Raw genomic sequence first — 13922 nt, 5'->3', positions numbered from 1 at the left:
TAACTGGCTATCTTATTGGCTAATATTTTTTGAAGTGGTGCGGTTCCCATATTATCACTCACACGTATCACTCCTCGAACGATCTTTTCTACGCAGACAACTCACTGGTGCACACTATTTGTTCGATTAAAATACTATATCAGTAAATTAAAAAACAACACACAAAAAAGCAGTAACATTAGATTTTTCCATGTGAAATGATATATTACTAATGCATTGAGGAGACATTGTGGGGAAGGTCAACATAGTTACAAATTTTTTATGTAAAAAAGCTGAAAACCTGGCAGTGATTTGCAATTTGTTGTGACAATATAGCAACATTAAAAAATATTAAAAAGCAAAAAACATAACACAAAAAGTAATAGAAAAGCTAGTGAAAGATTTCATTCCATTAAAACAAAGCTAAATGATAACATTTTTAGGACACCTTGGGGGTGGGTTCAGCACAAAGTTCAAATTTTATTTAAAAAAAAAAAAAAGCTGAAAAGGGAGCAGTGATTTTGAATATTTTTGTTAATATAAAACAACAAAAAAAAAAAATTAAGGAAAAATATATAACAGCAAAGATTCACAAAAAAGTAACCTAAATAATTTAGATTTTTTTTTCCTGTCATCTTTTCACATCAAAACCCATTTTGATGTGAAAAGGTCACATTGCAGGAGAGTACACGGGGTGTGTGTGTGCGTGCGTGTGCATATTCGTATAACGGCTGAGTGGATCCTTGTCATTTGATTGGTGGCTTGTATGTCACATGACATGGATTATTCATACCATTTGCCATTGTTTCATTGACCATGCAATAGTTCATTTTTAGTGTGCAATTTTGGTGCTATATGAAATGTGCTATTGCATGGCCCAACCACCGCTTTTTGTTTTTTTTTGTTTTGCTGGCGGACAACAATTTGAAGGTGCTTGCTGTGGCTTGCAAAAGTGTTCGGCCCCTTGGTATTTCACGCATTTTAATTTATTTTTGCCATTTCAAATAAAAAAAAATAAATGAGGCTTCTCAATATAAAGCTTTCTAAAATTACCTTCTTTAAACTCAAAGCCAAACCAAATCTCTACAACTTGATATAAATTAATTAAAAATATAAAAGCCAAGATGATGGGTTGCATAAGTAATGGGACCTTTTGGTATAACACCTGTAAATAACCAGTTTTATAGTCACTTTTCTTCAGACAAGTCAAGGGATGGATACAATTTGAATCACGTGTGCTTGCATGAGCCAACCTTGAACCTTCGTGCGCATGCGTGATTTTTTTCACGCCTGTCGGTTGCGTCATTTGCTTGTAAGCAGCCTTTGTGTGAGGATGGGTGGAGTCTCTCGTCGTTTTTTCTTTGCAAGGAAATGGCGGAACGACTGGAGCAGCGCAACTGCATCAAATTTTGTCAGAAACTGGGCGACAGCCAGGTGGAAACCATTTGGATTATTCAGACGTGACGATCCTCTGGGCATCACAGAGATTAAGGAGTGGTACAACCAGTTTAAAGACGTCTGCACAACGGTGGAGAGTGAGCCGCGCTCCGGTCGGCCATCAACATGCAGAAATGACCAGATCATTCCAAAGTGAATACTGTGGTTATGTGGGACCGTTGTGTGACTATCCGAAAAATTGTGGAAGAGGTGGACATCAGCACTTTTTCGGCACATTCCACTGTGACAGAAGATTTTGCCATGAAAAGAGTTGCAGTGAAATTCATCGGCATGAAGATGATGGCAGAACAAAAGTGCCTCCGTGTTGAAGTCTCACAGGACATGTAACATGCCCAGCCCTTCCACCATTCGGAAGATTCAGACGGCTTTCGGTGGCTTTTCAGTCGTGTGACTATCCGAGAAATTGTGGACAAGGTGAGCATGTCACAACATGTACTGTGAGGCTTCAACACGGTGGCGTTTTTGCTGCGCCATCAGCTTCGTGCCAAAGCCATCGGCATGAATTTCGCTGCAACGCTTTTCATAGTAAAATCTTCTGTCACAGTGGATTGTGCCGAAAAAGTGCTGATGTGCTTCCATCTTCTGAAGTCCACCACCAGCTTGTTTGTGTTCGATATGTTGAGTTGCAGGTGGTTGAATCTGCACCACTCCACAAACCTGTCCACCACACTCCTGTACTCAGCCTCCTGGTCCCTGCTAATGCAGCCCAGAGTGGCAGTTGTCTGAAAACGTCTGTAGGTGGCAGGACTGTGACCAGAGCCTGAAGTGTGAGGTGTAGAGTGTGAACAGGGAGACAGGACAGTCCCTTGTGGTGCCCCCGTGCTACTCTTGATGGTGGTGGCGGATGTAATGTCCTGAAGCCTCACATACTGTGGACAGACTGTGAGGTATCTAGGCCACCAGTGGAGCCTCCACCTTCATGTCAAGTAGCTCATTGCTGAGCAGGTCAGGCCGGATGGTGTTGATCTCATTGGAGAAGTCAGCGAACATGACACTCTCAGTGCTGCTTGCCTTCTTTAGGTGAGAATTAGCTCTGTGCAGCATGAAGATGATGGCATCCGCTACACCCCTGTAGATGTGCCTCAGGACAAGCCTCTCTAGTAAGTCAATTTAATGTTCGGGCCACCAGTCTGTCATCATTAAGTGTGTTTGGGTTCTTCTTGGGCACAAAAGCCAGACATGAGGTTTTCCACTGCTCAGGAACATCCATTTGGCTCAGGCTCCAGTTGAAGATGTGATGGAGAATCCCACAGATCTGGACAGCACATCCCTTCAGCACTCTGGGGCTGAGACCGTCAGGACCTGCAGCCTTTCCCAGGCACTCTGGATTTATCAGTCAGTTTGACCTTGAAAGACCTTAAAGCAATGAATCCAAATGGATCTTATTGTTTAAATCATTCTAAAATATTAATTATAGAGTTTAAAACTATTTAAGGCTTTGTCACATGCTTGTATGAATACACTGCACTCAGGTGTAAGTATTAACAGTGCCAATTTTTGTAATTTTGCCTGTATACAGTGCACACCACCACAATGTTTTTAAAATGAAAAAATAAAAATGTGCAGACTTTCAGCTTTAAGGGATTTAACAAAAACATGACACTTACCACTTCAGGAATTATAGCCATTTTTATTTTATTACAGTGTTTTCACAGCTTATAAGTAACTGGACAAACAGAATTATATTTCATACAAATCATTACTTTGACAGCACGTTTTGTGTGTGTATTTTTATCTATTTTTTGACAACTCAGGGGATGGATAAATGAGCATTTAAAAGCCACTGAATATGAGGGACATTCCCAGCCAGTCTTTTTCGAATGTGATCATGGTGTGTGTCGGCTTATCAATGCAGAGTTTTTTCGCTTTCATGTACATCTTCATCGACGCCCCAGTGAGAGCAAAACCCCCCAGAAGCTTTGCTTATAAAGGACCTTCTTTATCAAAATATACCAAATAGCTCTGGAATTAACATAGTCCATATTTTTACCTTTTACATAACATGTTTCCAAAATAATGGACAATCAGGTAGTTAAGATCATAATAAACACCCAAATCATGAGCTAACAATAACATTTATTGAAACTAAAACAGTTATTTGAACAATTCTGTCATAGATTTGATTAAAGAATGGTCAAGCAGTAAAGTCAATTCTTCTTTTATCCATCTTGACCCAGTTATTGCAAGCTGAATGTTTATGCATCATCTTCTATAGAAATCATAAGGAGGTTGTCCAGAGTTTCTTCTTTCAGTCTGTTTCAGAATGGAGTCTTGACCATCTTCATCAAAATATAAATTACTTGAAACCTCAGCCTTGGGCTGACAGTCTCATCACAGTGCATGCCTGTTCCGGCACTACAAATAAATGTATTTAATTGGTTTTAAGATCCTAATCATGTTGTCGACAATGTAAATTTCGTCAAGTCAACAGAATATGAACACCAGGTATAAAACCAGGGTAAATTAAAAAAATATATATGAAACTCTCAAAACACCTGCTGTTGAAATACGAATTACAGCAATGGTTGAGGGGAGTTTCGCCACGTTCAGCAATTGTATTGATGCACAGACATCACCTTCTTCATGTGGTCGCTATTTTAAATCAAATGACACCTCTTTCCAAATGTAATGCAGACAACCCCCCCCCCCCCCGCAGCCCCCCACAAGTACAGTCAGAGAGTTTATTGATGTGTGATGTGAGTTTGGTTGCAATACAAGCAATAAAAAATAAGCTAGACATTTTATTCATATTTATTGAAAAAAATCCCCAAAATTATGTAAAAGTTTATTTTTCCCATTTAAGAGCTTTAGTACCACCAGAGGGAGTCCACTGATGTGTCATGTGAGTTTGGTTGCACTACAAGCAATAAATGTGACGTTATTGATTTTTTATCAAAGCATTTCCTTTCGCTGTGCATGTCAAGATCATTGTAACTCATAATGAATGGAGGACATCTCATTTTGGGTAAAAGAAATTTTTTTTTGTCAGTTGTAATTTGTTGTCTGCATCATGTTTGGAAAGACGCATCATTTGATTTAATACAGCAACTCACTTTGAAGTTTTTGATTCTGGAAGGTCGAATCTTTAAATATTTTTCTAACTTTATTCGGCAGCATTAAGAGGACCAATGGTTAATCAGTCAGTCTCACAACACAGATTTTTTTATTTCCATTTACATGAGGGACAGTAACTTTAGTTTACAAACCAATCAAGTGGGAGATATGAATAATTTTAATTTTTTAATTTAACCTTTATTTTACCAGGTTAATCCCACTGAGATCGAGATTTCTGCAAGGGAGACCTAGGTAATTCTAAAGTTTCCAATTCACCTAACCTGCATGTCTTTAAATGTGGGAAGAAAACCAAAGCACCCGGAGGAAACCCACACAAACACGGGGAAAACATGCAAACTCCACAAAGAAAGGCCATAGGTGGGAATCGATCCCATGACCTTCTTACTCTGAGGCAACAGTGCGAACAACTAAGCCACTATGACTACTGTGAGAAATCTTGAGTCATTTTTGATCAGGATATGTCATTCAAAGCGCATATTAAACAAATATGTAGGACTGCTTTTTTGCATTTACGCAATATCTCTAAAATTAGAAAGGTCTTGTCTCAGAGTGATGCTGAAAAACTAATTAATGCATTTATTTCCTCTAGGCTGGACTATTGTAATTCATTATTATCAGGTTGTCCTAAAAGTTCCCTGAAAAGCCTTCAGTTAATTCAAAATGCTGCAGCTAGAGTACTAACGGGGACTAGAACGAGAGAGCATATCTCACCCATATTGGCCTCTCTTCATTGGCTTCCTGTTAATTCTAGAATAGAATTTAAAATTCTTCTTCTTACTTATAAGGTTTTGAATAATCAGGTCCCATCTTATCTTAGGGTCCTCATAGTACCATATCACCCCAATAGAGCGCTTCGCTCTCAGACTGCAGGCTTACTTGTAGTTCCTAGGGTTTGTAAAAGTAGAATGGGAGGCAGAGCCTTCAGCTTTCAGGCTCCTCTCCTGTGGAACCAGCTCCCAATTCAGATCAGGGAGACAGACACCCTCTCTACTTTTAAGATTAGGCTTAAAACTTTCCTTTTTGCTAAAGCTTATAGTTAGGGCTGGATCAGGTGACCCTGAACCATCCCTTAGTTATGCTGCTATAGACTTAGACTGCTGGGGGGTTCCCATGATGCACTGAGTGTTTCTTTCTCTTTTTGCTCTGTATGCACCACTCTGCATTTAATCATTAGTGATCGATCTCTGCTCCCCTCCACAGCATGTCTTTTTCCTGGTTCTCTCCCTCAGCCCCAACCAGTCCCAGCAGAAGACTGCCCCTCCCTGAGCCTGGTTCTGCTGGAGGTTTCTTCCTGTTAAAAGGGAGTTTTTCCTTCCCACTGTCGCCAAGTGCTTGCTCACAGGGGGTCGTTTTGACCATTGGGGTTTTTACGTAATTATTGTATGGCCTTGCCTTACAATATAAAGCGCCTTGCGGCAGCAGATGATTCTCACTTCTTGCTCGCAAAAATAGAAAGAGTCCTGGTTAGTGACTATAATCAGCAGAAAGGTGAGTCACGACTGACATCTTTAAATGGCTTTCACGGAGCTTGATGAACAAATTGTGGACGCACTGCTTCTGATTCACAAGCGCATGAAACAGCATGAAGTGCGCATGTGCAGTGGAGATCCTCTCGACAGGTAGATCATTTCGCCGGGATACCGGCATACCAAGCCAAAACCACATCTGATATCACCGGAGAAAAGCAGCGGTTCAATCCCATATTCTACTCGATAGGCTGGAGAATAATCTTGGGATTATTGTGAGTGCCTGTGCGTGGTTGACGTCACACCTGACCAGTCGTTCTGTGTTTTGTACAATAACACTACCTCTAACCTTAGTGACATGAAATTTGGGGTTCCGCAGGGATCTGTCTTAGGCCCCCTGCTTTTCTCCCTTTCGAACTGATAATCTCATCCATATAAAATCCTTATAAGATTGCCTTGCATCAGTGAAACGATGGATGTCTAGCAATTTTCTACTTTTAAACTCTGATGAGACTGAAATGATGGTTCTTGAGCCAGTGAGACATCGGCATCAATTTGACCAGCTAACGCTTAGCCTAGGCTCATGTGCCATACATCACACTGACCAAAGTGAGGAACCTTGGGGTAATTTTTAATCCTACGTTGCCCTTTGACCTCCACAAGAGATATTATGAGGACTGCTTTCTTCCACCTGCGAAATATAGCAAAGATTCATCCCATTCTGTCTGGCAGCTGATGCCGAGACCCTGATTCACACGTTTGTCTCTTCTAGATTGGACTACTGCAATGTTCTATTTTGTGGTTTACCGCAGTCCAGCATTAGGATTCAAAATGCTGCTGCCAGACTTTTGACACAAAGCAGAAAGTTTTACCACATTACACCCATTTTGGCACCTCTTCACTGGCTTCCTGTCCCTGTGAGATCAGATTTTAAAGTGAATATGACACCTACAAAATTAGGTAAAACTGATATATCAAAATATACATACAGTATAGTAAGTTGAAAGCGGTTTTAATTATTATCACTGAGAAATAAAGTTTGTACAGTTTCTCAAAAGTGTGTTTCTTGGAAAGCACGCTGGCAGCGTTCTATCAGTGGTCACGTGATGCCGTGACGTCACAACGTGTAAAGTCCCGTCTTTGTCTGTTTGATTGACAACAGCAACAGATAGACCTCAGCATGGACAGTGATGAGGTCAAGAACTTTTCTGACTCCTCTTCAAGTGTGGATTATTTCTGACTCGGATCCTGAGGATGTCGCAGCAGTGATTAGACCCTACAGATTGGAGCCGTATCTTTCGGACGAACATTCAAACCAGGAGCATTCTGGCAGCGAAAATAATGACGATGGTGTTTATTGCAGAGCCAAAACAGAGGCAAGATTTTGAAAGGCTGCAGAATATGGTGGTATGAATGGTAAGGGAGGCTTTGATTTTTGTTGCTGCTGTTTATAACACTCTAATTATAGCATTTTCGATTCTAGCGTCTGTTTACTGCCTTTGTTACTGTTCCGGAGCCGTGATAGTGTAGCTATTACTTGCGGACCACCGTCATTACCTTCGGGTTTTTGCCGTTTGAGTGCCTGGCATTGCATTCATCCGTGTTTAGTTACGTTATTTTCACAAAAGAATAGGAAATAAATGGCCAAAGTTTCGAAAAAGATCGCCGAAAACAGCAGTGAACATGCCGCCGCCGTGTTTACTACGTATTGCACTGATATTCTTACAAGTTCCTTGACCATTTCAAGATTACTGTGAACATATTATTTGGGGCTGACATTTTAGGTGTTCCTGTGAGCGGTGCGAGAACATGGAGACGGTAGAGGAAAGTGTCTGCTTGCGGGAGCAAATGCGTGTGTGCGAGCGGCAGCCTGACATTTCGTGCATCGCACAACACCACGGCTTTCGATCAATCTGCCTGGACTTGAAAAGGCTAAAACCTTTCGCCCTTGTGTTTGTGCAATATGCTGCGACACACTGATCAGGCATATCGACAAGTCCCTAAGAGCTGTGTTTAATCAAAGTTTCTGCAGCTAAAAAAAAGTGTAAACAACGGCCGCCAAGCGCGCAAGCCAATACGGTTTACACGTAGTGACATATTTCAGGCTTGGTGGGTGTGCACATTTTCTGTGGAGACTTTCAAGTACAGAGTTAAGATGCACTTATTTTCCCTTTTGTATGGCGAGCATACTGGCATAGTACATTACTACGCTTTTTACTCTTTTAATTCAATTTATTAGGAAACAGCGCGGGCCGCGGCCTCAACTTTATCTAAAGTCTGGGTCTTTTAGTGAAGCTTAGGGCTCGTGGTTTTCGATGAGCTTAGTATTTTTGTTTTTCTTGTTGCTTAATGGTGACAAATTGTACTGTATTTATTGTCTTTCTGATGCCTGATTGTTTTTTTCCCCCTCTCTGCGACAAATACAACACTTTCAGTCACGTATCAGCATAAATACGCCATAACAAATCCCGTTTGGTCAGTTATCACTGCGCTTTTTGCTGTTTATGTCCTTGATTTCAAGCATTTTTCCCACACCTTTTACAGGACAGCAATGGTAGTAGCACAATGGTAAAGTTTGTGGCTGGCAGAGCTTTTGTACACTGCAGGTTCGAATCCCATGGGTGGCATGTAGTTTTCTTTTTTTTTTTTCACAGCAGCTGCACAACGTGGTTACATATACTCTAGCTGCTCGCACTGTGTTCCCACCGCGACAGTGTCGTGCATGAAACTGTCGCAGCGGGTTCGTTCACGCCTACCGTCAGCCCATTGTTTTCATGGTTCACTCATGAAAGCTGTTCCGCCGTGATTCGCCCTGATTTGTACTTTGTGTGAAGGGGCCCTTAAGGGCTTCTCCTCGGCATGAATTCTGTTTTCTTCCAAATCTTTTGCCACAGCGAGGATGACCAAATAATTTCTTACTCTCTAATTTTCATTTCTTGTGGACTACTTCTTTATAGAATGAGCCCCAGACCCTTTCTGCCTTTTATTTTATTTCACTTGGATTTTTTTCCCTTTCCTTTATGCCTTTTCATGTGTGCATTAAGATTACTCTTTTGTCGAAATCTTCCATCACATTCTGAACAGACAAATGGTTTCTTTCCTTTATGACTTTTCATGTGTGTGGTAAGATTACTCTTGTGTCGGAATCTTACACCACATTTCGAACAGCCAAACTGTTTCTCTCCTGTATGAATTCTCGTATGCACTTTCAGATAGTTCTTTTGTCCAAAGGTTTTGCCACACTCAGAACAGCCAAATGGCTTCTCTCCTGTATGAATTCTCATATGCGCTTTGAGATACCGCTTTCGTCCAAAGGTTTTGCCACACTCAGAACAGCCAAATGGCTTCTCTCCTGTATGAATTCTGATGTGCACATTTAGATTGTACTTTTTTCCAAATCTTTCACCACAGTGAGAACAGGCAAATGGTTTTTCTCCTGTATGAGTTCTCTTGTGTTCAGTCAGAATTCTCTTTTTTCCAAACCTTTTACCACAGTCTGAACAAGCAAACGGTTTCTCTCCTGTATGCCTTCTCATGTGTTCATCAAGTTGGCCCTTAAATCTAAATCTTCCTGCACACACAGAACATCGAAATGGTTTTTTTCCTTCTTGACTTTTAATGTGTGCCTTAATATGACACTTTTGTCGAAATGTTCCACCACACTCAGAACAGCAAAACGGTTTCTCTCCTGTATGAATTTTTATGTGTGCATTTAGGTTGTCCTTTCTTCCAAATCTTTCACCACAGTCAGAACAGGCAAATGGTTTTTCTCCTGTATGAGTTCTCTTATGTACATCTAGAATTCCCTTTTTTCCAAACCTTTTACCACAGTCAGAACAGACAAATGGTTTCTCCCCTGGATGCATTCTCATGTGTTGATTAAGTTTGCCCTTATATCTAAATTTTTCTGCACACACAGAACAGCAAAATGGTTTCTTTCCTTTATGCCTTTTTATATGTGCCTTCAGATTACACTTTTGTCGAAATGTTTCACCACACTCAGAACAGCCAAATGGTTTCTCTCCTGTATGAATTCTCATGTGTGCAATTAAACTGGCCTTTGTTCCAAATCTTTCACTACAGTCAGAACAGGCAAATGGTTTCTCCCCTGTATGAATTCTCATATGCGCTTTGAGATAGCTCTTTCGTCCAAAGGTTTTGCCACACTCAGAACAACCAAATGGCTTGTCATCTGTATGACTTTTGAGGTGCTTTTTCTCATTGTCATTTTGCCTCCACCTTTTACCATGCTCAAGGCACTCAGCTGGTTTTTCACTCTTGTGTTTTGAATACGTCAGTGTTGGATACCATTCAAAACTGTCATCAGTCTCAGTTTCAGAAATGTCTAAAGTCTTGCCTTCAGTATATGGGCCCGAATTGCTGTCTGGCTGGGGTATTCTATTGTCCTCTCCATCAGCTTGTGCCGTCACTGTTCTGTGTGCATATGAGCTGCTCACTGGAGACTCTGCCTGTGCATTCTCATCAGATTGGCTTCGATAAAGCTGTGACAACACTGGTTTTTCTTCATTTTCACTCTTGATAGGGACAAGAGTCAAAGGTAACTTGATACCACACTCCAGCTGGTGAAGTTGCTGTTCCTCCTGATTGGAACAGCCAAATGGCTTCTCACCTGTATGCCTTGTGGGGTGCATTTTCTCATTGTCATTTTGCCTCCACCTTTTGCCATGCCCAAGGCACCCAACTGTTTTTTCACTCTTGTGTTGATTCGAATATGTCAGTGTTGGATACCATTCAAAACTGTCATCAGTCTCAGTTTCAGAAATGTCTGAATTCCTGCCTTCAGCATATGGGCCCGAGTTGCTGTCTGGTTGTGGTATTCTACTGTCCTCTCCATCAGCTTGTGTTGTCAGCGTTCTGGGTGCATATGAGCTGCTTGCTGGAGGCTCTGCCTGTGCGCTCTCATGAGACTGGCTTTGATAAAGCTGTGATAACACTGGTTTTTCTTCTTTTTCACTCTTGATAGGGACAAGAGTCAAAGGTAATTTGATATCACACTCCAGCTGGTGAAGTTCTTGTTCCTCCTGATTGGAACAGCCAAATGGCTCCTCACCTGTATGACTTGTGGGTTGCATTTTCTCATTGTCATTTTGCCTCCACCTTTCACAATGCTCAAGGCACGCAACTGGTTTTTCACTCCTGTGTTGATTTGAATATGTCAGTGTTGGATACCACTCAAAACTGTCATCAGTCTCAGTTTCAGAAATGTCTGAATTCCTGCCATCAGTATATGGACCAGAGTTGTCTGGTTGTGGTATTTTATTGTCCTCTCCATCAGCTTGTGCTGTCAGTGTTCTGTGTGCAAATGAGCTGCTTGCTGGAGACTCTGCCTGTGCGCTCTCATCAGATTGGCTTCGATAAAGCTGTGATAACACTGGTATTTCTTCTTTTTCACTCTTGATAGGGACAAGAAACAAAGGGAACTTAATGACACCAGACTCCTCCAGCTGGTGAAGTTGCTGTTCCTCTCGGCTTGACCAGAAATTCTCTTGTTCCTCTTTGATATTCTCCATGTCAATAAGACCACTCCCACGCTTCTCAGGGATAATTTATTCTTGACACACTGACAGCTGCTGCATGTCTACAAGGAAGCAATTAAATTAGTATTACATTTTGAAAACAATGAAAATAACCATCCCTCCACTTGATTTCCCACAACAAATTTATTCTAAGTTTCACAGGGGGCTGGAGCCTATCCCAGCAGGCACAGGGCATAAGGCAAGGTACACCCTGGACAGGATGCCAGTCTGTCACAAGGCCAAATATAGAAACACATTCACATCCACATGCACACCTACAGACAATTTAAAGTTTCCAATCCACCCAACCTGCATGTCTTTGGGTGTGGGAGGAAGCCGGAGCACCCGGAGAGAACGAACGCAAACCTGGGGAGAACATGCAAAATCCACACAGAAAGGCCACAGGTGGGAATCCATCCCATGACCTTTCTGTGAGGCAACAGGGCTAACCAACAAGCCACCATGCTGCCCTTATTGTAAGACTAAACGAAAAAAAAAAAAAAAAACACCAATTTGCAGAGCGTTCAATCAATGTTTATGAGCATTTCAAAGTGTATTTCAGTGTGGATCTGCCTCTAACAGATCCTGCAGCCAGAGGGCAGCCTCTAGCAGAGACAGAGAGGAGACATACCCATGTAACCTTCTCTGGACTCTACGATTGGCTGTTGAATAAAGATCATCTAGAGGAGAGATGCATTTTACAGTTGAAAATTTGTAGTTTCGGGAAGTGGACAATGATGTCTTTGTGATGTTCCATTGATCTATTAATAGAAACATGACAAAAAGTACAGTTAGACACATGGGCACATGAATGGACCTCAGAGGTGTAATGCATGATATAGGCATGTAAACAAGTGCTGGAAGATATGTAGCTGTTGAATGTATTAACAGGAAGCCACAAACCTAAATGATAAGGTAATTGTTAGATTGCACTGTTTATCTCAGGGGCGGGGAACTTGTTCCAGAAAGGGCCAAAAGGATGCAGGTTTTCTTTGCAGCCACTGACTCCACCTGGTGATTTCACTGATTAACTGATTCCATCTGCTCAACGTGATATTAATCAGTGAAATCACCTGGTGGAGTCAGTGGCTGCAAAGAAAACCTGCACCCTCTTGGCCCTTTCTGGAACAAGCTGCCCACCTCTGGTTTATCTAGACCAGGGGTCGCCAATTAAATCTGGACTTCAGACAGTTTTTTCCATCGCAGTAGAACAGATGCTCAGAACACCAAAACATCACATCATCAGCCAAAACCTGATTTTTTTTTCTTACTAAACTTTCTTTTTCTAACCTATGAACTATTCAATGTTGTACAAAAAAATATTACATCCGCCAAGGATGTAATAAAATCACCAGCATTTATTTATTTGTTTGTCTGCCTGTCTGTCTCTTAGCAGGATAACATCAAAACAACTAAACGGATTTTTATTAAATTTTCACCATAGATAGACATTAGGCCATAGAAGAATCCAATCATTTTCAGAGGCGAGCTGGATCTAGATCCAGATTCTGGATCAAGTTTCACTTTATAAAGGTTTTGAAGGATTACGTCAAAACTGCTTCACGGATTCTCATCAAATTTGCACAACAGATAGATATTAGGCCAAGGAAGACTCCACTGAATTTTGGAGGTGATCCAGATCCGGATTCTGGATCAAGATTTCACTTTATATATGCTTTGAAGGATTATGTCAAAACTACTTCACGGATTCTCACCAAATTTGCTTTTGATATATATATATATATATATATATATATATATATATATATATATATATATGATATTAGGGCATGGAAGACACCGCTGAATTTTGGAGGTGATCTGAACCCGGATCCAGAATTTAGATCAAGATTCACTTCATATAGGCTTTGAATAATTATTTCAAAACTGTTTCAGACATTCTCACCAAATTCGAACCACAGATAGATATTAGGGCATGGAAGACTCCACTGAATTTTGGAGTTGATCCGGATCAAAATCTGGATTTTGGATCAGCATTTCACTTTATATACGTTTTGACCGATTACTTCAAATCTACTTCACAGACTGAACCACAAATAGATATTAGGGCATGGAAGACTCCAATGAATTTTGGAGATCCGGATTGGCGGATGTCAGAAATCTCTGATTGCTCGTTAATTTAATAAATTTACTGGTTTAAAGAGGAATAACTTGAATTTACCATCATTTTGGATCAGTTTTTAGTTATACAAATTTAAGAGGCTTTGATGCAGTTTTTATTGATATCGCACTATAAATTGAATCCCTTTACGGTAACGGTATATATATCGTGATATAAACTTAAGTCTAAAAATTATAATCTAAATGTTCGGATCCCTTAGCAAAGCTAAAGTGAGATAAATAAATAAATAACGACAACAACAACAAAAACAAAAACAGATATAAT

At 40.7% G+C, this 13922-nt stretch overlaps 1 protein-coding gene across 4 annotated transcripts in view; it reads right to left on the bottom strand.

Moving 5' to 3' along the window:
* Positions 1 to 8364: 8364 nt before the first annotated feature.
* Positions 8365 to 13922, bottom strand: part of LOC117502552 (oocyte zinc finger protein XlCOF6-like) — a 32922-nt gene continuing 27364 nt past the window's right edge. For 2 of the 4 annotated variants that reach the window (XM_034161586.1, XM_034161585.1), the window contains exon 3: positions 8365 to 11577. In XM_034161586.1, the coding sequence (XP_034017477.1) occupies positions 8972 to 11509 (2538 nt within the window). In that variant the 5' untranslated portion in view covers positions 11510 to 11577 and the 3' untranslated portion in view covers positions 8365 to 8971. Of the gene's footprint in view, positions 11578 to 12142; positions 12450 to 13922 lie in introns of those variants that run through there. The other 2 variants (XM_034161587.1, XM_034161584.1) reach the window with 2 other exon arrangements.

This window comes from Thalassophryne amazonica, chromosome 21 (assembly GCF_902500255.1).
Source record: "Thalassophryne amazonica chromosome 21, fThaAma1.1, whole genome shotgun sequence".
NCBI classification, from domain to species: domain Eukaryota; kingdom Metazoa; phylum Chordata; class Actinopteri; order Batrachoidiformes; family Batrachoididae; genus Thalassophryne; species Thalassophryne amazonica.
This window is presented reverse-complemented; position numbering and strand designations above follow the sequence as displayed.